At 45.6% G+C, this 26332-nt stretch overlaps 1 protein-coding gene across 2 annotated transcripts in view; it reads left to right on the top strand.

Annotated features, from left to right (window-relative positions):
- The window catches only part of fstl5 (follistatin-like 5), a 780144-nt gene that overhangs the window by 558476 nt on the left and 195336 nt on the right, over window positions 1-26332 (top strand). For both annotated transcript variants that reach the window (XM_078209651.1, XM_078209742.1), the window contains one exon: window positions 2696-2862. In XM_078209651.1, the coding sequence (XP_078065777.1) occupies window positions 2696-2862 (167 nt within the window). The remainder of the gene's footprint in view (window positions 1-2695; window positions 2863-26332) is intronic.

The following is a 26332-nucleotide window of genomic DNA, read 5'->3' as shown; positions in this document are numbered from 1 at the left end:
TACTCACTAATCCCTCCAACCTACACATCTCAGGACACTAAGGGGCAATTTAAGCATGGCCAATCAACCTAACCTGCACATCTTTGGAATGTGGGAGGAAACCGGAGCACCTAGAGGAAACCCACGCAGACACGAGGAGAATGTGCAAACTCCACACAGACAGTGACCTAAGCTGGGAATCGAACCCAGGTCCCTGGAGCTGTGAAGCAGCAGTGCTAACCACTGTGCTACCGTGCCGCCCCAACCACTGTGCTACCGTGCCGCCCCAACCACTGTGCTACCGTGCCGCCCCAACCACTGTGCTACCGTGCCGCGACAATTGCTAATATATCTTCCCTCAGAACATCCACCTCTTGCAGCCTATCAGCCTGTATCTCACACTCATTCTCAAAAACATAGTCCCTCTCCTTGGTGGACACTGAAGAAAAGTATTCATTCATCACCTCTCCTATCTCTTCTGACTCCATGCACAAGTTCCCACTACGGTCCTTGACCGGCCCTAACCTCACCCCGGTCATTCTTTTATTTCTCACAAGAGTAAAAATCCTTGGGATTTTCCTTGATCCAACCCGCCAAGGACTTCTCATGCCCCCTCCTAGCTCTCCTAAGCTCTTTTTTTTAGCTCATTCCTTGTTACCTTGTAACCCTCAAGCAACCCAACTGAACCTTGTTTTCTCATCCTTACATACGCTTCCTTTTTCCTCTTGACAAGACATTCAACCTCTTTTGTGAACCATGGTTCCCTCACTCGGCCATTTCCTCCCTGCCTGACAGGGACATACCTATCAAGGACACCCAGTATTTGTTCCTTGAACAATCTCCACTTTTCATTTGTGCCTTTCCCTGACAGTTTCTGTTCCCATCTTATGCTCCATAATTCTTGACTAATCGCATCATAATTACCCCTCCCCTAATTATAAACCTTGCCCTGTTGTACGGCCCTATCCCTCACCATTACAATAATGAAAGACACCGAATTGTGGTCACTATCTCCAAAGTGCTCTCTCACAAACAAATCTAACACTTGGCCCGGTTCATTACCCAGTACCAAGTCCAATGTGGCCCCACCTCTTGTCGGCCTATCCACACATTGTGTCAGGAAACCCTCCTGCACACACTGTACAAAAACTGCCCCATCCAAACTATTCGACCTTTCAAGGTTCCAATCAATATTTGGAAAGTTAAAGTCACCCATGACAACTACCCTGTGACCTCCACACCTATCCATAATCTGCTTAGCAATTTCTTCCTCCACATCTCTATTACTATTTGGGGGCCTATAGAAAACCCCCAACAATGTGACCGCTCCTTTCCTATTTCTAACTTCAGCCCATATTACCTCAGTAGGCTGATCCCCCTCAAACTGCCTTTCTGCAGCCATTAAACTATCCTTGATTAACAATGCTACTCCTCCACCTCTTTTACCACCACCCCTACTCCTACTGAAACATCTATACCCCGGGACTTCCAACAACTATTCCTGTCCCTGTTCTAACCATGTCTCCGTAATGGCCACAACATCGTAGTCGCAAGTACCAATCCACGCTACAAGTTCACCTACCTTATTCCGGATGCTCCTTGCATTGAAGTAGACACACTTTACCCCACCTTCCTGTCTGCCGGGACACTCCTGCGACCTTGATACCTCCTCAGTACCTCACTACACTCAACACTGGCTTCTGGACTACAGCTCATTTTCTCATCCCCCTGACAAATTAGTTTAAACCCTCCTGAAGAGCCGTAGCAAATTTCCCTCCCAGGATATTGGTGCCCCTCTGGTTCAGGTGCAACCCGTCCTGTTTGTACAGGTTCCACCTTCCCCAGAATGTGCTCCAATTATCCATGTAACTGAAACCCTCCCTCCTACACCATCCCTGCAGCCACGTATTTATCTGCACTCTCTCCCTGTTCCTCAACTCGCTAGCACGTGGCACCGGCAACAAAGCAGAGATGACAACATGGTTTGTCTTGGCTCTCAGCTTCCACCCTCGCTCCCTAAATTCCTGTTTTAAATCCCCGTCCCTTCTCTTACCTATGTCGTTGGTGCCAATGTGTACCACGACTTGTGACTGTTCCCCCTCCTCCTTAAGGATCCTGAAAACACGGTCCGAGATGTCACGGACTCTGACGTGAAACTTCTGTCAAAATATTGTACTTGCGTATAATCTATGCTTATTAAAATAATTCAGCTTACATCACTGGTAAAATATATCTAGAACTTCAAGCAACTCTGAATATTTAAAACGTGTTCTTCTAGTTAATTTTCTCACTCCTCCACAACTCTTTGGCCAAAGCAATATGCTTTGACAAATGATATTAATCCACCAAAAGTTTGAAAAACATCTCATAGAGTCATAGAGGTTTACAGCATGGAAATAGGCCCTTTGGTCCAACTTGTCCATGCCGCCCATTTTTTTAAATGACTTAAGCTAGTCCCAATTGCCAGCGTTTGGCCCATATCACTCGATAGCCGTCTTACTCATATATCTTTCTAAACACTTTTTAAAAGACAAAATTGTACCCGCCTTTACTACAACCTCTTGAAAGTTTAAATTGTTGAAAGTTGACCGCAGTATTTTTGAAGGTTTTTGTTGATGTGTTGCCTGCAAGGGAAAATTTTGAAAATCGTTGAAAATTTTGATTTTGTGTGGGCAGAGTATGTTAATTAACCTCAAATAATGTATCATTCTTCCAGAGGTGATTCAGCTGAGCCTGGCAGAAGATCAAAAAATGATGATCACCACGGCAACAGTAGGACAAAGTGCAGTCTTAACATGCTCAATTCAAGGAATCCTGAGACCCCCAATAATTTGGAAACGCAATAACATTATTCTCAACAATTTGGATCTCGAAGATATCAGTGTAAGTAATGTATTGGAGATAAATGTTTCTTTACTTCGTAAAACATTAAACTTCCATCACAATTTTACTGCCCTTTCAATTACAGTTTTCCAGCCATGGAGAAAATTTCCTTTATATGCTTTTGGACCACTTTCCTGCTACACACACCACAATTTTACGCCCTTTATTGGATGGTTTGTTGATGTGGGTGCCAAGCAAGTGAAGATATGAGTATGCTTTTATGAGGTATTAGCTGAGTACTTTGTTAGGGAAGTAGGGAAGCTGGTAAAAGAGGTGGAGGAATGGCATTGTTAATCAAGGATAGTTTAACGGCTGCGGAAAGGCACTTCGAGGGGGATCTGCACACTGAGGTAATATGGGCTGAGGTTAGAAATAGGAAAGGAGCGGTCACGCTGTTAGGAGTTTACTATAGGCCCCCAAATAGTAATAGAGATGTGGAGGAAGAAATTGCTAAGCAGATTATGGATATTTGTGGGGGTCACAGGGTAGTTGTCATGGGGGACTTTAACTTTCCAAATATTGATTGGAACCTTTGTAGGCCAAATAGTTCGGATGGGGCAGTTTTTGTGCAGTGTGTGCAGGAGGGTTTCCTGACACAATATGTGGATAGGCCTACAAGAGGTGAGGCCACATTGGATTTGGTACTGGGAAATGAACCGGGCCAAGTGTTAGATTTGGTTGTGGGAGAGCACTTTGGAGATAGTGACCACAATTCGGTGTCTTTAGTTATTGCAATGGAGAGGGATAGGGCCATACGGCAGGGCAAAGTTTACAATTGGGGGAGAGGTAATTATGATGCGATTAGGCAAGAATTAGGGGGCATAAGTTGGGAACAGAAACTGTCAGAGAAAGGAACTAATGAAAAGTGGAACTTTTTCAAGGAACAAATATTGGGTGTCCTTGATAGGTATGTCCCTGTCAGGCAGGGAGGAAATGGCCGAGTGAGGGAACCATGGTTCCCGAAAGAGGTGGAATGTCTTGTGAAAAGGAAGAGGGAAGCTTATGTAGGGATGAGGAAACATGGTTCAGATGGCTCGATTGAGGGTTACAAGTTAGCAAGGAATGAGCTGAAAAAGGGGCTTAGGAGAGCTAGGAGGGGACATGAGAAGTCCTTGGCGTGTCGGATCAAGGAAAACCCCAAGGCTTTTTACTCTTATGTGAGGAAGAAAAGAATGACCAGGGTGAGGTTAGGGCCGGTCAAGGACAGTAGTGGGAACTTGTGTATGGAGTCAGTAGAGATAGGCGAGGTGATGAATGAATACTTTTCTTCAGTGTTCACCAAGGAAAGGGGCCATGTTTTTGAGGAAGAGAAGGTGTTACAGGCTAATAGGCTGGAGGAAATAGATGTTCGGAGGGAGGATGTCCTGGCAGTTTTGAATAAACTGAAGGTCGATAAGTCCCCTGGACCTGATGAAATATATCCTAGGATTCTTTGGGAGGCAAGGGATGAGATTGCAGAGCCTTTGGCTTTGATCTTTGGGTCCTCGCTGTCCACGGGGATGGTGCCAGCGGACTGGAGAATGGCGAATGTTGTTCCTCTGTTTAAGAAAGGGAATAGAAATGACCCTGGTAATTATAGACCGGTTAGTCTTACTTCGGTGGTTGGTAAATTGATGGAAAAGGTCCTTGGAGATGGGATTTACGATCATTTAGAAAGATGCGGATTAATCCGGGATAGTCAGCGCGGATTCGTGAAGGGCAAGTCGTGCCTCACAAATTTGATAGAATTTTTTGAGGAGGTAACTAAGTGTGTTGATGAAGATAAGGAAGTTGATGTAATATACATGGATTTTAGTAAGGTTTTGATAAGGTCCCCCATGGTCGGCTTATGATGAAAGTGAGGAGGTGTGGGATAGAGGGAAAGTTGGCCGATTGGATTGGTAACTGGCTGTCTGATCCAAGTAAGAAGTTTAACAACACCAGGTTAAAGTCCAACAGGTTTATTTGGTAGCAAAAGCCACACAAGCTTTCGAAGCTCTAAGCCCCTTCTTCAGGTGAGTGGGAATTCTGTTCACAAACAGAGTTTATAAAGACACAGACTCCATTTACATGAATAATGGTTGGAATGCGAAACAAAACAATGGGAGTGGAGAGAGCATCAAGACAGGCTACAAAGATGTGTATTGTCTCCAGACAAGACAGCCAGTGAAACTCTGCAGGTCCACGCAACTGTGGGCGTTACAAATAGTGTGACATGAACCCAATATCCCGGTTGAGGCCGTCCGCGTGTGTGCGGAACTTGGCTATCAGTTTCTGCTCAGCGACTCTGCGCTGTCGTGTGTCGCGAAGGCCGCCTTGGAGAACGCTTACCCGAATATCAGAGGCCGAATGCCCGTGACCGCTGAAGTGCTCCCCAACAGGAAGAGAACAGTCTTGCCTGGTGATTGTCGAGCGGTGTTCATTCATCCGTTGTCGCAGCGTCTGCATAGTTTCCCCAATGTACCATGCCTCGGGACATCCTTTCTTGCAGCCTGTCTTGATGCTCTCTCCACTCCCATTGTTTTGTTTCTTAAAGACTTGTTTAGTTGTAAGTATTCGCATTCCAACCATTATTCATGTAAATTGAGTCTGTGTCTTTATAAACTCTGTTTGTGAACAGAATTCCCACTCACCTGAAGAAGGGGCTTAGAGCTTCGAAAGCTTGTGTGGCTTTTGCTACCAAATAAACCTGTTGGACTTTAACCTGGTGTTGTTAAACTTCTTACTGTGTTTACCCCAGTCCAACGCCGGCATCTCCACATCATGTCTGATCCAAGACAGAGGGTGGTGGTGGATGGAAAATGTTTGGATTGGAGGCAGGTTGCTAGCGGAGTGCCGCAGGGATCAGTGCTTGGTCCTCTGCTCTTTGTGATTTTTATTAATGACTTAGAGGAGGGGGCTGAAGGGTGGATCAGTAAATTTGCTGATGACACCAAGATTGGTGGAGTAGTGGATGAGGTGGAGGGCTGTTGTAGGCTGCAAAGAGACATAGATAGGATGCAAAGCTGGGCTGAAAAATGGCAAATGGAGTTTAACCCTGATAAATGTGAGGTGATTCATTTTGGTAGGACAAATTTAAATGTGGATTACAGGGTCAAAGGTAGGGTTCTGAAGACTGTGGTGGAACAGAGAGATCTTGGGGTTCATATCCACAGATCTCTAAAGGTTGCCACTCAAGTGGATAGAGCTGTGAAGAAGGCCTATAGTGTGTTAGCTTTTATTAACAGGGGGTTGGAGTTTAAGAGCCGTGGGGTTATGCTGCAACTGTACAGGACCTTGGTGAGACCACATTTGGAATATTGTGTGCAGTTCTGGTCACCTCACTATAAGAAGGATGTGGAAGCGCTGGAAAGAGTGCAGAGGAGATTTACCAGGATGCTGCCTGGTTTGGAGGGTAGGTCTTATGAGGCAAGGTTGAGGGAGCTAGGGCTGTTCTCTCTGGAGCGGAGGAGGCTGAGGGGAGTCTTAATAGAGGTTTATAAAATGATGAAGGGGATAGATAGAGTGAACGTTCAAAGACTATTTCCTCGGGTGGTTGGAGCTATTACAAGGGGGCATAACTATAGGGTTCGTGGTGGGAGATACAGGAAGGATATCAGAGGTAGGTTCTTTATGCAGAGAGTGGTTGGGGTGTGGAATGGACTGCCTGCAGTGATAGTGGAGTCAGACACTTTAGGAACATTTAAGCGGTTATTGGATAGGCACATGGAGCACACCAGGATGATAGGGAGTGGGATAGCTTGATCTTGGTTTCAGATAAAGCTCGGCACAACATCGTGGGCCGAAGGGCCTGTTCTGTGCTGTACTGTTCTGTGTTCTGTGTACTTTGCATCAGTATTCACCAAAGAGAAAGACTTGGTGGATGATGAGTCTGGCAAAGGGTGTGTCGATAGTTTGAACCATGTTGAGATCAAAAAGGAGGAGGTATTGGAGTCCTTGACAAACATTAAGGTAGACATGTCCCCGGGCCTGATGGGATATACCCTAGAATACTGAGAGAGGCAAGGGAGGAAAGTGCTGGAGCCTTGAGGGAAATCTTTGTATCCCCACTGGGGAGGTCCCAGAGGATTAGAGAATAGCCAATGTCGTTCCTTTGTTTAAGAAGGGTGGTAAGAATAATCCAGATAATTATAGGCCGGTGAGCCTTACGTCAGGGTAGGGAAATTATTGGAGAGGATTTGTCGAGACAGGATTTACTCCCACTTGGAAAGAAGTGGATGTATTAGCAAGAGGCAACATGGTTTTGTGAAGGGGAGGTCGTGTCTCACTAATTTGATCGAGGTTTTCGAGGAAGTGATGAAGATGATTGATGAAGTTGGAGAAACTTGGTTTGTTCTCACTGGAACGACGGATGTTGAGGGGCGACCTGATAGAAGTCTACAAGATTGTGAGGAGCATGGACAGCGTGGATAGTCAGAAGCTATTTCCCAGAGTGGAAGAGTCAATTACTAGGGGGCATAGGTTTAAGGTGGGAGGAGCAAGGTTTAAAGAAGATTTACAAGGCAAATTCTTTACACGGAGGGTGGTGGATGCCTGGAACTCACTGCCAGGGGAGGTAGTGGAAGCAGATACGATAGTGACTTTTAAGGGGTGTCTTGACAAATACATGAATAGGATGGGAATGGAGGAATATTCCACAGGGCTTTGTACTGGGACCTCTGCTGTTTGTGATATATATAAATGATTTGGAAGAAGATGTAGCTGGTATGATTAGTAAGTTTGCAGATGACACAAAGATTGCTGGAGTTGAACAAAAATGTTCATCAAACTTATGTCTGACTTTAAGTTGTTTTTTTTTAAGACTGTTCAGGTTCACATTGTAGTTTGCAATCCATGATGAAGTGCATGAGGAGGCTGAGTGCAGAGATGGGCTGGCCTGCCTCTGGTCTCGGAAACTGCAGCCCAGTTTCCAACATAATTTAAAAACCTACTAACTATCATCCCTGAATCCCCTCATGCCCCTAGCCAAACCCCATGCCAACTTTGTAGCCCCCCAGATTCTGAAATGCAATCCCATGCCCCCTCAGATTGTCCTTTTCCTGCCATTTATTCCCCCATAGTCACCCACCCAGTATCCATGATGTACAGTCCTCAGGACCCAGTCAGTAACAATGGGAATTATTTTAAAGACAGGTGTTATAAAAATCAGGGGAGCACGGTGGCACAGTGGCTAGCACTGCTGTCTCACAGCGCCAGGAACCCGGGTTTAGTTCCGGCCTCGGGTCACTGTCTGTGTGGAATTTGCACATTCTGCCTGTGTCTGCGTGGGTTTCCTCCGGTTTCCTCCCACAATCCAAAGATGTGCAGGTTAGGTTAATTGGCCATACTAAATTGCCCCTTAGTGTCAGGGTAAATCCGTGAGGTTACAGGAATAGGGCCTGGGAGGGATTGTTGTTGGTGCAGACATGATGGGCCGAATGGCCTCTTTCTGCACTGTAGGGATTCTATGAATTCCCTGAACAGCTGTGTCAACAGAGCTGAGTACTTCAACAGTTTTTCTAATTTAACCAAGATCCCCATTGGCATCAATTTAACTATCATAATCAGGCCTTTATGCCGCACGTTCAATTGTGCATTGATGTTGGCATGAGAGCACACCAATGTGAATCACGACAGGTCCCCAAGATGTGCACCTGGTGAGCAGAACCCCCTGTCCGCCCTGGCCACCCTCCCCAGAGGCACCCAGGTGATTAGAGTCTCCGTGCAAAGAGAGGATCATGCAGTACCCTGCCCACCCCACCTACTCCATTTTTATTTTAAAAATTCTTTAAAAAACCCATTCAGAACCATTGTGGGACCCTTCTCCTCACTTTTTTTGCCAGTCAGTTAAAAATAGGGCGGAAAAAACTGACAATACTGCCAGCGAGCTACCCTCCACTTTTCCCACCTAAACTGATACTTGGACAAAAAGTTGTAAAATTCCAGCCTTTGTGTATTTTGTTTAATGACGAAGAGCAAAGAGTGGAGATAAATGGGGCATTTTCAAGTTGGCAGGCTGTAACTAATAGAATGTCTCAAGGATCATTTACAAAGTGCAGTACAGCACAGGAACTGACCCTTCAGGCCACCAAGCCTGCGCCAATCACATTGTCCTAATCTAGATCTGTATCCCTCTATTCCTCGACTGTTCGTGTGTCTGTCCAGATAAGTCTTAAATGTCACTAACGTGTCTGTCTCAACCACCTCACTGGGCAGTGCAATCCAGGCCCCCACCACCCTCTGTGTAAAAGAACAAAAATTCACCCACACATCTCCACTGAATCTTTCCTCCCTTATCTTAAACTTATCTTAAACTGCCAGGACTGGCTGCTGAATATTCCGGGGTACAAGTGTTTTAGGCGAGACAGAGGCGGAGCCAAAAGAGATGGGGGAGTAGCAGTATTAGAGAACATATTACAGCGGTGCAGAGGGAGGACAATTCAGAGGGGTCGTGTAATGAGTCACTGTGGGTGGAGCTCAGAAACAGGAAGGGCGCAGTCACTATGTTGGGATTATACTGCAGGCCCCCCAACAGCCCAAGGGAAGTGGAAGAACGGATATGTCAGGAGATACTGGATAGGTGCAGGAAAAATAGGGTTGTTGTAGTGGGAGACTTCAATTTCCCTGGTATAGACTGGAATTCGCTTAGAGCTGGGACTCTGAATAGGGAGGAATTTGTAAAATGCGTACAGGAAGGTTCTTTGGAACAATGTGTAGATAGCCCGACTAGAGAGGGGGCTATACTGGACCTAGTACTGGGGAATGAGCCCGGTCAGGTCTTCAAAGTTTCGGTAGGGGAACATGTGGCAAATAGTGACCACAATTCTGTTGGCTTTAGGATAGTGATGGAAAAGGAGGAGTGGTGTCCCAAGAGTAAGGTGTTGAATTGGGGGAAGGCTAACTTTAGTGGGATTAGGCAGAAATTGGCAGCTGTTGATTGGGAGAGGCTGTTTGAGGGTAAATCCACATCTGGCATGTGGGAGTCTTTTAAGGAACAGTTGTTAGGGCTGCAGGACAGGCATGTGCCTGTAAAAAAGGATAGGTGACCAAATATAACTAGGTGACCAAAACTGTACACAATACTCCAAATTCGGCCTCACCAATGCCTTATATAACCTTGATGTGGAGATGCCGGCGTTGGACTGGGGTAAGCACAGTAAGAAGTCTCACAACACCAGGTTAAAGTCCAACAGGTTTATTTGGTAGCAAATACCATAAGCTTTCGGAGCTTGCTGCTCCTTCGTCAGATGGAGTGGTCTCTGTTCTCCAACAGTGCACAGACACAGAAATCAAGTTACAGAATACTAATTAGAATGCAAATCTCTACAGCCAGTCAGGTCCTCCAAGCCCGTGCCGCTCCCTGGTCCAAACTAGACCATTCTTTTGTATCCCTCCATTCCCACTCCGTTCATGTGGCTATCTAGATAAGTCTTAAACGTTCCCAGTATGCCCGCCTCCACCACCTTGCATGGCAGCGCATTCCAGGCCCCCACAACTCTATGTGTGAAATACGTCCTTCTGATATCCGTGTTAAACCTCCCCCCCCCCCCTCACCTTGAACCTATGATCCCTCGTGAACGTCACCACCAACCTGGGAAAAAGCTTCCCACCGTTCACCCTATCTATGCCTTTCATAATTTTATACACCTCAATTAGGTCTCCCTCATCTTTCCAGTGAGAACAACCCCAGTTTACCCAATCTCTCCTCATAACTAAGCCCCTCCATACCAGGCAATATCCTGGTAAACCTCCTCGGCACTCTCTCTAAAGCCTCCACGTCCTTCTGGTAGTGTGGCGACCAGAACTGGACGCAGTATTCCAAATGTGGCCGAACCAACGTTCTGCAACATCAGACCCCAACTTTTATACTCTATGCCCCGTCCTATAAAGGCAAGCATGCCATATGCCTTCTTCACCACCTTCTCCACCTGTGACGTCACCTTCAAGGATCTGTGGACTTGCACACCCAGGTCCCTCTGCGTATCTACACCCTTTATGGTTCTGCCATTTATCGTATAGCTCTCCCCTACATTAGCTCTACCGAACTGCATCACTTCGCATTTATCAGGATTGAACTCCATCTGCCATTTCTTTGCCCAAATTTCCAGCCTATCTGTATCCATCTGTAGCCTCTGACAATGTTCCTCACTATCTGCAAGTCTAGCCAATTTCGTGTCGTCCGCAAACTTACTGATCACCCCAGTTACACCTTCTTCCAGATCGTTTATATAAATCACAAACAGCAGAGGTCCCAATACAGAGCCCTGCGGAACACCACTAGTCACAGGCCTCCACAGCCGGAAAAAGACCCTTCCACTACCACCCTCTGTCTTCTGTGACCAAGCCAGTTCTCTACCCATCTAGCCACCTCCCCCTTTATCCCATGAAATCCAACCTTTTGCATCAACCTACCATGAGGTACTTTGTCAAATGCTTTACTAAAGTCCATATAGACGACATCCATGGCCCTTCCCTCGTCAACCATTCTAGTCACTTCTTCAAAAAACTCCACCAGGTTATTGAGGCATGACCTCCCTCTCACAAAACCATGCTGACTATGGTTAATGAGTTTATTCCTTTCTAAATGCGCATACATCCTATCTCTAGGAATCCTCTCCAACAACTTCCCTACCACGGATGTCAAGCTCACCGGCCTATAATTATCCGGGTTATCCTTCCTACCCTTCTTAAATAACGGGACCACATTAGCTATCCTCCAATCCTCTGGGATCTCACCTGTGTCCAGTGACCAGACATAGATTTGCGTCAGAGGCCCAGCGATTTCATCTCTCGTCTCCCTGAGCAGCCTTGGATAGATTCCATCAGGCCCTGGGGATTTGTCAGTCTTTACATTCCCTAAAAAACCTAAACACTTCCTTCCTTGTAATGGAGATTTTCTCTAACGGTTCAACACTCTCCTCCGAGACACTCCCAGTCAACACATCCCTCTCCTTTGTGAATACCGACGCAAAGTATTCATTTAGGATCTCCCCCATTTCTTTGGGCTCCAAGCATAATTCCCCACTTTTGTCCCGGAGAGGTCCGATTTTTTTCCCTGACCCTTTTGTTCCTAACGTATGAATAAAATGCCTTGGGATTCTCCTTAATCCTGTCTGCCAAGGACATTTCGTGACCCCTTTTTGCCCTTCTAATTCCTCGTTTGAGTTCTTTCCTACTTTAGAACCATAGAAAATTACAGCTCAGAAACAGGCCTTTTGGCCCCCCTTGTCTGTGCCGAACCATTTTATGCCTAGTCCCACTGACCTGCACTTGGACCATATCCCTCCACACCCCTCTCATCCATGAACCCGTCCAAGTTGGCCAAGTTCCGCACACATGAGGACGGCCTAAACCGGGATGTTGGATTTATGTCACATTATCAGTAACCCCCACAGCTCGACCCTGGTCTTGCATAACCTCACCAGCTGTTCTGTCTGGAGACAATACACATCTCTTTAACCTGTGTTTAATGTTCCATCCAACCACATTATCTGTACCTTTTAAGACCTGGCTGGCTGTATAGATTTGCATTCTAATTAGTATTCTGTAACTTGATTTCTGTGTCTGTGCACTGTTGGAGAACAGAGACCAATCCATCTGACGAAGGAGCAGCGCTCCAAAAGCTTATGGTATTTGCTACCAAATAAACCTGTTGGACTTTAACCTGGTGTTGTGAGAGTTCTTACCAGTCCAACGCCGGCATCTCCACATCAAGGTTATATAAGGCATTGGTGAGGCCGAATTTGGAGTATTGTGTACAGTTTTGGTCACCTAGTTATAGGAAGGATGTAAATAAGGTTGAAAGAGTGCAGAGAAGGTTCACAAGGATGTTGCCGGGACTTGAGAAGCTGAGATACAGAGAGAGATTGAATAGGTTGGGACTTTATTCCCTGGAGCGTAGAAGATTGAGGGGAGATTTGATAGAGGTGTATAAGATTTTGATGGGTATAGATAGAGTGAATGCTTTTTCGGCTGAGGCGAGGGGAGAAAAAAAACCAGAGGGCATGGGTTAAGGGTGAAAGGAGAAAAGTTTAAAGGGAATATTAGGGGGGGCTTCTTCACGCAGAGAGTGGTGGGAGTGTGGAATGAGCTGCCAGATAAAGTGGTAAATGCTTTTAACATTTAAGAAAAACTTGGACGGGTTCATGGATGAGAGGGGTGTGGAGGGATATGGTCCAAGTGCAGGTCAGTGGGACTAGGCAAAAAATGGTTCGGCATAGACAAGAAGGGCCAAAAGGCCTGTTTCTGAGCTGTAATTTTCTATGGTTCCATGGTTCTATTCATTTTGGCCTTAAGAGTAGAAAAGCAGGATTTTCTTTGAAGGCATGGAAATTGTAAATTGATGCTCAGAGACACTTCAGTGTACTTGCACAAGGTACACAGGGCTAGCATGCAGTTGGAGTAATCAAAAGCAAAATAATGTATATGCTGGCAATCTGAAATAATAAAAGAAAATGCTGGAAAAACTCTGCAGGTCTGGCAGCATCTGTGGAGAGAGATACAGAGTTAACAATTTGAGTTCATACTACTTCTTCAGAGCAAAAGGGTGTGATCTAGTGGCCCTGTTCACCAAGCGTGCAAGTCCCATCGTGGCCGCTAAATCTCATGAGTGGCCAAAAACAGAATTTGCGCTGGCGAGATCTCAGTTTCAGATCTTCCCCATTGCCTGCTGATGATGTGATCAGGTTCATGCACTTGCTTGGCAAGAACCTGATTTCCATGAATTTAAATAATATAATTAAATATAATGTAATTAAAGGGCTTTGCACTGCAGCGTCCGCCTACAACGTATCCTCACCCCCTCACTTTTTCAAAAGCAAAAATCAGTCGTGATGATCACCCCAGAGGCATGGAGGTGCCTGGGGGCCCAGGAGGTTGCGGGGCAAGGCTGAGCATTTCCCCTGGCAGTGCCAAGGGGGCTATGGCAGGAAGGTAACCTCCATCTACTGGGGAAGGCGGCATGGTGGCACACTGCTGTCTCACAGCAGGGGAATGGGGGGGGGGGATGGGGGGTGAAGGAGGAGAGTGCCCAAATTCCTGTGAGGGGGGAGAAGGCTCCAATGTTGGCTTTGTGGTGGTGGGGGTGTGCCCTGAAATTGGCATTGTGGTTGAGTGGGGGCAGGAGCTGGAAGGGTCCCAATTGGTGGATCCCAATCTTTATGGGGGCCTTAAATCTAACTGATATTGGCCTGTCCTTTAAAAACGGTGCCCCAATCTCAGAATCCTGGCTTTGCATGTGTGATTAGGCTCTCTCTCTCTCTCTCTCTCTCTCTCTCTCTCTCTCCCCCCCCCCCCTCCTCCTCCAGCTGGCTACGTGATCTTCGTCAGCACTTTGAAATTACAGAGTGATGTTAAATCATGCGTGAAAAAACAGCTGTGAAGCCTGCGAGTTTCACACAGCTTTTCATACCTGATCCAACACTATGCAATTTTGGGAAAATTCGACCCAAGAGCAGGAGAAATATGATGGATTGTTTACTGTTTAAGCAAGGGTGAAGCAGGTGGCGTAAAATAGAAGGTCATCGATAGTTGTGAGCTAGGAGAGGTTGCACAATGATGTTTAGGGCCTGAGAAAAGCAGTGTTAAATGCAGTGTGAAGGACTATAGAAGGTGCCAATAGTGACATGAGGGTAAGTCAGCAGAAAATGTTTTGATTAAAAACGTAGAATAAGCAATTAGGAACGCAAGGGCTTTAGCGTACAAGATGAGAAGCTGAGAGTTGCTGAAAATAACACGAGGGGCAAAAATTGGTTTAACTGGTGTCCTAAAACTTGGTCACGATTGTACGTTGCAGGCACCAATGGTGTTTCCCACCATGGAATGTCTGGAAAGTCATTTCAAATTTTTGCATGCCATTATAAGGAATCCTCACCAGAATCATCTCCCAATACTGGCTCATTATGCACATTGGCGTGCAATTAGAATGATGTTTTCACAACAGGATATAAACAATGGTAACCTGCACTTCGCTCCTTGCTTCGAGGTCAGTTTGCCTAAGTTGCATCACAGCGCACACAAATCAGCGCCAAGCTTTGCAGGCACCACTACTTTGCTTTCAGCGGAATGTCACAAGCAACCCTCACATTGTTTAAAGCAACCATGTGTTCTTCCAGAGCATGCTCGTAGCTTCTACTGGCCATCTGAAATCATCTTTTTTGAATTAGCACCAGGCAGACATGGGGGAAGCACTGTGATGTGTCTTCTGCTGTGTTGTCTTCAAGGCTAGAACTGAGGGCCTGGCTTGTGGATGCTCTTGGGAGGTTTTTATAGATTCCTTTGAAAGAAAGGAGAGATTGTTATTGCATGACAGACAACTCTAAAACAGGACAAAACACTCGGTATCATTGTCTGATGACAAGCTGGTGCAGGAAACACGCTTGAGTGTGCACCGTTCACCTCATCATTGGCGTAGGCACGGTCGACATCCTCTCTGGCCAGCTCTGTGGCATGGTTTTCAAACTCCGTGAGGACCTTGATGTCAAGTATTTCACACCTGGTCTGGTAACTCGTGAAGTCTTGCAGTCTGGGGTGGGGATTTCTTCAATGCCATGCAGCCTGGGCAGTTGAGCTGGGTGGGTAGAGTGTTTGTTAGAGCCTCATTCTTTTTGTGTGTGTGTGTGTGTATATTCTGGCGTGACCCTGTTCAGCAGCATCCAAGGGTAAGACTCGACCTTCAGTGTCAGTGCTGGCAGCTGGTGCCTCAGAGACAGGGGCCACGGAGCCCCCATTTCAGCGGGACACCCAGCTCCTGCATGTATGGTCCCTGCGGCCCTTACCCTTACCAGCACCCACTTCACTGTCCTAATGTCTACATCTGGATATGACGAAGAAACTTAAGTCCCTCCTGAAACAGTCTCCAGTGTTCCCATCTGCAGGGGAAGGCAGCTTGGGCTGATGGCCAGCTGCGAGTCTAGTGGTCAGAGCTCATTCCTGGAACCACCTAATTTGGAGATGAGGCAGGAATTGATATCAGTGAGTGTGATGTTCTTCGACGATGGCTGCTCCCAGGTAAAGATAGCCAATGGGTCAGGGCATGGTAGTTAGTGTAAAAAAAAGGGAAAAACCCTCTCTCTATTCCTTCGCATAGTAGATTGTTGCATAAGGTTAAATCTCATGGGATCCAGGGTGAGGTATCTAAATGGATACAAAATTGGCTTCTTGACAGAAGAGGGTGGTTGTTTTTCAAACTGGAAACCTGTGACCAGTGGTGTGCCTCAGAGATCAGTGCTGGGTCCACTGTTATTTGTCATTTATATTAATGATTTGGATGAGAATCTAGGAGGCATGGTTAATAAGTTTGCAGGTGACACCAAGATTGGTGGCATAATGGATAGTGAAGAAAGTTATCTCCAATTGCAACAGGATCTTGATCAATTGGGCCAGTGGGCTGACGAATGGCAGATGGAGTTTAATTTAGATAAATGCGAGATGATGCATTTTGATAGATTTGAACCAGGGCAGGACTTACTCAGTTAATGGTAGGGCGCTGGGGAAGTTACAGAACAAAGAGATCTAGGGGTATATGTTCATAGCTCCTTGAAAGCGGAGTCACAGGTGGACAGAGTGGTGAAGAAGTCATTTAGCATGCTTGGTTTCATTGGTCAGAACATTGAATACAGGAGTTGGGACGTCTTGTTGAAGTTGTACAAGGCCACACTTGGAGTACTGTGTACAGTTCTGTTTACCCTATTATAGAAAAGATATTATTAAACTAGAGAGAGTGCAGAAAAAATTTACTAAGAAGCTACCGGGACTTAATGGTTTGAGTTATAAGGAGAGGCTGGATAGACTGGGACTTTTTTTTTCTCTGGAGTGTAGAAGGATGTGGGGTGATCTTATAGAGGTCTATAAAATAATGGGGGGTGTAGATCAGCTAGATAGTCAATATCTTTTCCCAAAGGTAGGGGAGTCTAAAACTAGAGGGCATAGGTTTAAGGTGAGTGGGGAGAGATACAAAAGTGTTCAGAGAGGCAGTTTTTTCTCTCACAGGGTGGTGAGTGTCTGGACCAAGTGCCACAGGTAGTAGTAGAGGTGGGTACAATTTTGTATTTTAAAAAGCATTTAGACAGTTACATGGGTAGGATGGGTATAGAGGGATATGGGCCGAATGCGGGCAATTGGGACTAACTTAGGGGTTTTAAAAAAAGGGCGGCATGGACAAGTTGGGCCGAAGGGCCTGTTTCCATGCTGTAAACCTCTATGACTCTATAAAAGCAGGTTGCTGACTTGTGTTCCCCTTCTGTAATTTCAATGTTTCATCTTTTGAAGGACTTTATTCTGGAAAGGCTATCTGTCCATGACTGAAAAGTGACATTGTACCAATTTAGGCAGGCACCCCCAATTCTTCATCTTCAGGAATAACCTGTGAGTGATTATTTATATTCCCAAATCCCCACAATATTCAAAATACTCACTATTATTTGATATGCTCTGATACGGTTCTGCACTGAATTTTCAAAGCATCTTCGTAAAAATTAACATATTTTTCCAATAAAGATTTTGGATTTCCCTTAAAATTTAGATACAATTCGTACAAAAAATCTCTGAGCTCTGAGGAGGATTTTATATGCCTCTGGTCTCTAAAGGCACTCTCTTAGACTTCAGCAAAAAAGTAGGTTTCTGCAAGGTACCAGAGTAACATTTTCAGATTTATATCTACTTTTATTATTAATTTCCCCTGGCAAATGTATAATAGCCTTAACAGAACCAACTTCTCCACAAACCAGTTGTAAAATATATACTTAGCTGTTACTGTTAGAAAAACCCCTTTAGTTAGTCAGAAAGGATGAAATTTAATTGCACTCTACTATTTACACTTGTGAGATTATTTGGCATACTAAATGAATTGAACATTATCAAGATTGTATTCTGACAATGTTTGCTGCCAAACTCCTTCATTAGTAGTTTAAACTGCCAGAGGTAGAAGTAGAGGGGGTACAATTTTGTCCTTTAAAAAGCATTTAGACAGTTACATGGGTAAGATGGTTATAGAGTGATATGGGGTAAATGTGGGCAATTGGGATTAGCTTAGGGATTTTTAAAAAAAGGGCGGCATGAACAAGTTGGGCCGAAGGGCCTGTTTCCATGCTGTAAACCTCTATGACCTCGCAAGTTTATTTCGGATATAGCAATGGAACCAGTGGAGCTCGAGTCATTCTCATCACTGCAATGGAGGGGAAGAGACTCCAGCATCAACGTGCAATTGCACTGAGGCTGAATCATCGCCCCGAGGACCGAGACCACAAGTCATGATCAGTACCTGACTGCTCAAAGGCAATGAAGACAGCCAAGAGTGTACTATCATACCTTTATGGAGCTCCTTTATGGAGCTCTGAGACCATGTGCCATCTGAGACTTAGGCTTATGAGGGAGACAGTGAGGCTCTCCAACAGAGCATCTTACCCAGGTCCACCCTCCGCCCTATCCCCTAATCTACATATCATGGACACTAAGGGGCAATTTAGTATGAACAGTCTACCTAACCTGCACATTTTTGAACTATGGGAGGAAACCAGGTCACCCGGAGGAAACCCATCCAGACAAGGAGAACAAGCAAACTCCACACAGGCAGTGGCCCAAGGCTGGAATCGAACCCAAGCCTCTGGTGCTGTGAGGCAGCAGTGCCACCCATTATGTCACCGTGCTACTCAATCTTCCACATGGGATTGGTGACCTGACTTGAGGGTCTCCTGCCCACCTACGGGTAGATTGTAGTCCTTTTCTCCTCCACGGCATCCAACAATAATGTGAGGGCCTGGTCCATAAAGCAGGGAGCGGACTTCATTACTGCCATCCTCTTGGTTTGACTGTCAGCAAGCGCTGTGGAGCCATTTAAATTATTGAACTGTTCACTGGGGCGAGCGAATCAGACACATCACACCATGGACATGGCGGTTTTCTTGCAGGGAGATTTTTTGTTTCAATGTGCTTAACAATTGTGGTCCAGATTGTGCCAAGGGGCAGGCAAGAATCACACTGGATTTTGTGCCAAGATTGATACTTCGCCTAATTTTGTGAAAATTCCACACAGGAAGTTGGGTGGCCAGGAATGGTGGTGGGGGGGTGGTTTGTGGAGTTAACTAGGTGTTGGTCGAGGGTTTAATCTGTTTAACATTTCCTAGCTAACAATCAAGGTAAATTGTGTGGATCTGTCCCAAGTCTGTGTCAGAGACTTTCGAGCAGGATCTTGGCAACAAGGAATTTCCCATCAAAAGTTTGAACTTCCCACATAGCTCCATGCATCAGGATTTTTGCAGGATCCTGACATTCATCTGTCATTGTCTCTGACAATTTTGAGACTGGATGATTTGTGTCATTGAAGCATATATTAGGATTTCACCACACACTGAAGCAATTTTCCCCTTCTATTTTGCTCTTGCTGGGGGAACAGACATTGTTTTTCAATGGTTGTCATTTTCACTAATATAATGCAGTGTTCCAGTTTATTAGATAAGAATGCACAAGAATGAGTTGCAATATGCCAATATTGTTTACACTATAGAATCATAGAATCCTACAGTGCAGAAAGAAGCCTTTCGGCCCATCGAGTCTGCACCAACCACAATCCCACCCAGGTCCTATCCACATATCCCTACATATTTACCCACTAACCCCTCTAACCTGTGCATCCCGGGACACTAAGTGGAAATTTAGAATGGCCAATCAACCTAGCCCGCACATCTTTGGACTGTGGGAGGAAACCGTGCACCCGGAGGAAACCCACGCAGACACGGGGAGAATGTGCAAACTCCACACAGACAGCGACCCGAGCAAGGATTCAAACCCAGGTCCCTGGAGCTGTGAAGCAGCAGTGCTAACCACTGTGCTACCGTGCCGCCCCTAATTTAGTTTTCAATACTGTATCTAATGTAACAAATTTCAGACACAAAAGAGTATTAGAATTCTACCAAGGTCATTGGATCAAATCACAACTGCCAATTGTACGAAATTAGGTGTTAATTGGCACATACATATTTGTTATATAGAAACATATAATTAAGTAATGCAAATTTTCAATATATGGGATTTCTGATTCAAACTCATGTTGAATGTGCTCAGTGTTATAGCTTCTCGGTTGCTGTAGAGTAAAAGAGACACGATTTCTGCTTCATAAAATTTATTTCTTTATTTCTTTTATTTCTTTGATCCAACTTCACACGAGGTGTTGACCCGTTAGAGAGAATCTCCATTACAAGGGAGGAAGTGTTAGGTTTTTTAGGTAACATTAAAACTGACAAATCCCCAGGGCCTGATGGCATCTATCCTAGACTGCTCAGGGAGACAAGAGATGTAATTGCTGGGCCTCTGACGGAAATCTTTGTCTCTTCATTGGACACAGGTGAGGTCCCTGAGGATTGGAGGATAGCGAATGTGGTACTGTTATTTAAGAAGGGTAGCAGGGATAACCCGGTAATTATAGAAACATAGAAAAACTACAGCACAAAACAGGCCCTTCGGCCCCACAAGTTGTGCCGAACGTATCCCTACCTTTTAGGCCATGTCAAGAGGAAGAAGGAAGCGTATGTTCGGTTGAGAAAACAAGGTTCAGTTGGCTCGATGGAGGGTTACAAGTTAGCAAGAAATGAGCTGAAAAAGGGGCTTAGGAGAGCTAGGAGGGGGCATGAGAAGTCCTTGGCGGGTCGGATCAAGGAAAACCCAAGGCTTTTTACTCTTATGTGAGGAATAAAAGAATGACCAGGGTGAGGCTGGGGCCGGTCAAGGACAGCAGTGGGAATTTGTGCATCGAGTCAGAAGAGATAGGAGAGGTGATGAATGAATACTTTTCTTCGGTGTTCACCAAGGAGAGGAGCCATGTTTTTGAGGAAGAGAAGGTGTCACAGGCTGATAGGCTGGAGGAAGTAGATGTTCGGAGGGAAGATGTACTAGCAATTTTGAATAAACTGAAAGTTGATAAGTCCCCTGGGCCTGATGAAATATATCCTAGGATTCTTTGGGAGGCAAGGAATGAGATAGCAGAGCCTTTGGCATTGATCTTTGCGTCCTCACTGTCCACGGGGGTCGTGCCAGAGGACTGGAGAGTGGCGAATGTGGTTCCTCTGTTTAAGAAAGGGAATAGAAATGACCCTGGTAATTATAGGCCGGTTAGTCTTACTTCGGTGGTCGGTAAGTTGATGGAAAAGGTCCTTAGGGATAGGATTTACGACCATTTAGAAAGATGCAGCTTAATCCGGGATAGTCAGCACGGATTTGTGAAGGGCAAGTCTTGCCTCACAAATTTGATAGAATTTTTTGAGGAGGTAACTAAGTGTGTCGATGAAGGTAGTGCAGTTGATGTCATATACATGGATTTTAGTAAGGCGTTTAATAAAGTCCCCCACGGTCGGCTTATGAAGAAAGTAAGGATGTGTGGGATAGAGGGAAGTTTGGCCGATTGGATAGGTAACTGGCTATCTAACAGAAGACAGAGGGTGGTGGTGGATGGAAAATTTTCGGACTGGAAACCGGTTACCAGCGGAGTGCCACAGGGATCAGTGCTTGGTCCTCTGCTATTTGTCATTTTTATAAATGACTTGGAGGAGGGGGCTGAAGGGTGGATCAGTAAATTTGCTGATGACACCAAGATTGGTGGAGTAGTGGATGAACATAAGAACATAAGAAATAGGAGCAGGAGTAGGCCATCTGGCCCTTCGAGCCTGCCCCACCATTCAACAAGATCATGGCTGATCTGAAGCGAATCAGTTCCACTTACCCGCCTGCTCCCCATATCCCCTAATTCCCTTATCGATCAGAAAACTATCTACCCGTGATTTAAACATATTCAACAAGGAAGCCTCCACCACTTCCATGGGCAGAGAATTCCAGAGATTCACTACCCTCTGAGAGAAGAAGTTCCCCCTCAACTCTGTAGTGGTGGAGGGCTGTTGTAGGCTGGAGGGCTGTCGTAGGCTGGAGGGCTGTTGTAGGCTGCAAAGAGATATAGATAGGATGCAGAGCTGGGCTGAAAAATGGCAAATGGAGTTTAACCCTGACAAATGCGGCGTGATTCATTTTGGTAGGACAAATTTAAATGTGGATTACAGGGTCAAAGGTAGGGTTCTGAAGAATGTGGAGGAACAGAGAGATCTTGGGGTTCATATCCATAGATCTCTGAAGGTTGCCACTCAAGTGGATAGAGCCGTGAAGAAGGCCTATAGTGTGTTGGCGTTCATTAACAGGGGGTTTGAGTTTAAGAGCCGTGGGGTTATGCTGCAACTGTACAGGACCTTGGTGAAACCGCATTTGGAATATTGTGTGCAGTTCTGGTCACCTCACTACAAGGAGGATGTGGAGACACTGGAAAGAGTGCAAAGGAGATTTACCAGGATGCTGCCTGGTTTGGAGGGTAGGTCTAATGAGGAAAGGTTGAGGGAACTTGGGCTTTTCTCTTTGGAGCGGAGGAGGTTGAGAGGAGACTTGATCGAGGTTTATAAGATGATGAGGGGGATAGATAGAGTGAACGTTCAAAGACTGTTTCCTCGGGTGAATGGAGCGGTAACTAGGGGGCATAACGAGAGGGTTCATGGTGGGAGATATAGGAAGGATGTCCGAGGTAGGTTCTTTACGCAGAGAGTGGTTGGGGTGTGGAATGGACTGCCTGCAGTGATAGTGGAGTCAGAAACTTTAGGAACATTTAAGAAGCTATTGGATAGGCACATGGAGTACTTCGGGATGATAGGGAGGAAATAGCTTGATCTGGGTTTCAGACAAAGCTCGGCACAACATCGTGGGCCGAAGGGCCTGTTCTGTGCTGTACTGTTCTATGTTCTATAGAAACATAGAAAAACTACAGCACAAAACAGGCCCTTCGCACCAAAAGTTGATATAGGCCGGTGAGCTTGACGTCCATGGTAGGGAAGTTGTTGGAGAGGATTCTTAGAGACAGGATGTATGTGCATTTAGAACGGAACAATCTCATTAGTGACAGATAGCATGGTTTTGTAAGAGGGAGGTCGTGCCTTACAAATTTGGTGGAGTTTTTTGAGGAAGTGACAAAAACGGTTGACGACGGAAGGGCCGTGGATGTCGTCTATATGGATTTCAGTAAGGCATTTCACAAAGTCCGTCATGGCAGGTTGGTTAAGAAGGTTAAGGCTCATGGGATACAAGGAGAGGTGGCTGGATGGGTAGAGAAATGGCTTGGCCACAGGAGACAGAGGGTAGCAGTCGAAGGTTCTTTTTCTGGCTGGAGGTCTGTGACCAGTGGTGTTCCGCAGGGCTCTGTACTGGGACCTCTGCTATTTGTGATATATATAAATCATAGAAAGAATATAAATGATTTGGAAGAAGGTGTAACTGGTGTTATCAGCAAGTTTGCGGATGACACGAAGACGGCTGGACTTGCGGATAGCGATGAACATTGTCGGACAATACAGCAGGATATAGATAGGCTGGAAAATTGGGCGGAGAAATGGCAGATGGAATTTAATCCAGATAAATGAGAAGTGATGCATTTTGGTAGAACTAATGTAAGGGGGAGTTGTACAATAAATGGCAGAGCCATCAAGAGTATAGAAACACAGAGGGACCTAGGTGTGCAAGTGCACAAATCCTTGAAAGTGGCAGCACAGGTGGAGAAGGTGGTGAAGAATGCTTGCCTTTATAGGACGGGGTATAGAATATAAAAGCTGGAGTCTGATGTTGCAGCTGTATAGAACGCTGGTTAGGCCACATTTGGAGTACTGCGTCCAGTTCTGGTTGCCACACTGCCAGAAGGACGTGGAGGCTTTAGAGAGAGTGCAGAGAAGGTTTACCAGGATTTTTGCCTGGTATCGAGGGTCTTAGCTATGAGAGAGATTGGGTAAACTGGGCTTGTTCTCCCTGGAAAGACGGAGAATGAGGGGAGACCTAATAGAGGTATACAAAATTATGAAGGGTATAGATAGGGTGAACAGTGGGAAGCTTTTTCCCAGGTCGGAGGTGACGATCACGAGGGGTCACGGGCTCAAGCTGAGAGGGGCGAGGTATAACTCAGATATCAGAGGGACGTTTTTTACACAGAGAGCGGTGGGGGCCTGAAAAACGCTGCCAAGTAGGGTGGTGGAGGCAGACACGCTGGCATCGTTTAAGACTTACCTGGATAGTCACATGAGCAGTCTGGGAATGGAGGGATACAAACGAATGGTCTAGTTGGACCAATGAGCGGCACAGGCTTGGAGGGCCGAAGGGCCTGTTTCCTCTGCTGTACTGTTCTTTGTTCTTTGTTTGTTCACTCACGCAGGGAATCAGCGGCCTAGTGGTTTTATCGCTAGACTATTAATCCAGATGCTCGACGCATGTTCAAATCCCACCACAGCAGATGGTGGAATTTGAATTCAATAAAACATATTTGGAATTAACAATCTGCTGATGACCATAAAACCATTGTTGATTGTCCTTTATGGAAGGAAATCTGCCGTCCTTACCTGGTCTGGCCTGCATCTGACTTCACAGCCACAGCAATGTGGTTGACTCTCAACTGCCCTCGTGCAACTAAGGATGGGCAATAAATGCTGGCCAGCCAGCGACACCCATGTCCCACGAATGAATACAAAAAAATCTCCGACGCCCTCATTCACCCACACACCTGCTCATCCACTCATTCACCCATCCACTTTCTCACTCACTCGCTTTCTCACTCACTTTCTCACTCACCCAATCACTTACCCATCTACCACTCACTCATCATACCCTTACCCACCCACTTTCTCACTTGTTCACTCAGTCACCCACCCAATTTCTCACCCACTGACACTCACTCACCCACTCACTCATCCACTGACATCCACTCACCCACTGACACGCACTCAGTCACGGTAGCACAGTGGGTAGCACTGCTGCTTCACAGCTCCAGGGACCTGGGTTCGATTCCCAGCTTGGGTCATTGTCTGTGTAGAGTTTGCACATTCTCCTCGTGTCTGCATGGGTTTCCTCCGGGGGCTCCGCTTTCTTCCCACTGTCCAAAGATGTGCGGGTTAGGTTGATTGGTCATGCTAAAAAAATTGCCCTTAGTGTCCTGGGATGCATAGGTTAGAGCGATTAGTGGGTAATATATGTAGGGATATGGGGGTAGGGTTTGGGTGGGATTGTGGTCGGTGCAGACTCGATGGGCTGAATGACCTCTTTCTGTGCTGTAGGGTTTCTAAGATTCTAAGATTTCAGTCACCCACTTGCTCATCCACTCACTTACCCACTGACACTCACTCACCCACCCACTCATCCACTGACATTCACTCACCCACTGACATTCACCCAGTCACTTATCCACTCACTCGCTCATCCATTCTCTAAATTGTATTGTCAAGGGTCTGCCTTGCAACAACAGTGACAAGAATTTAACAAGGAATGATCGGATATGATCTTCCCAGTATCAGGTAAAAAACCTGCCTGGTGACAGCAGTAGCAAGCATTCAAAGGGGAGGACGAATTGCGATCTTTCCAAGTAATGGGAATAGTAGGCATCCACACAAAATCAGGCATAAATGGCCCTATCATCAGGAAACAGCTTGCCTGGATGACTGAGAGATCAGTGGAGGTATACAGATGCTAATTTCAAAAGTCATGGAATGTGAGAGATGCAGTCAACTTAAACGCACAGAAGGGCGAATCAAAGAGGACCAGGGGATTAATTACCAGCACTGCAGAAGCCAAGAGGCCAGTTTAACATCTAAGAAGTATTATACCCAAGGTAGTGCAGAAACCTTCATAAAGGCAGTTTAAATATCTTCGCTGGACCAGGAAAAGACGTTTCCCAGACTTCATCGTTCATCTTGTATTGTGTGATAACCACAAGCTGGATTTGACTTATAGGTTTATCTGATTTGGATCTTGTTTGGGAATAGGAAAGTCTTAAGAAGTTCAAGGATTGCACATATATTCTGGAACAGGAGTAATTTCCATGTAAACTGTGTGTGTGTTTAGTAATTTGTATATTCGATTGTCTTCGTATTATAGTCCTATTCGTGTATTTGTCTTTTCTTTAATTTAATAAATAGTCTTTAGTAATTATTACACAGTGACTGCAATAGTTAATCTCACTGGGGGATTCATGTGACTCTCATACCATTCCAAAACTAAAAAACTATACACCATCACGAAGCAGTGTTTCAAGTTGAGACGCCTTTGCGGATAACATCCGCATGTTTCATAACAATACTCATTAAGTAAAAGACTTGAGATTTTTTTTTAATTGACCTGAATTAGTGCCATAAAAACGGGCCATGCCCTATTCTTCCTTTTGGCTCTCCTCTGATGGCTGGATTCAACCCAAAGAGGTTGTACTGCCCATTTCTGCTGCACCCAAGATCGGGAATAATGACTGAAAATGGACAGTTCCGTCTATGTGCCCAGCAATGCCACTGACTGGAAGCTATGGGCCATTAATTTGGATCCTATACAGATACATACACATATGAATTATATTCCTGCAGTGCTCGTGACTAAAACTGGCACTTGTGGAGAAAAAAAGGCCCACAGTTGAAAGTTTTCCAACTAGTTATTAAAATAACACTCCTTTCCAGCACCTCTACAAACACAG

This window comes from Mustelus asterias, chromosome 1 (assembly GCF_964213995.1).
Source record: "Mustelus asterias chromosome 1, sMusAst1.hap1.1, whole genome shotgun sequence".
NCBI lineage: Eukaryota > Metazoa > Chordata > Chondrichthyes > Carcharhiniformes > Triakidae > Mustelus > Mustelus asterias.
The sequence above is the reverse complement of the archived record's forward strand: the minus strand, read 5'-3'. Positions and strand labels throughout refer to the sequence as shown.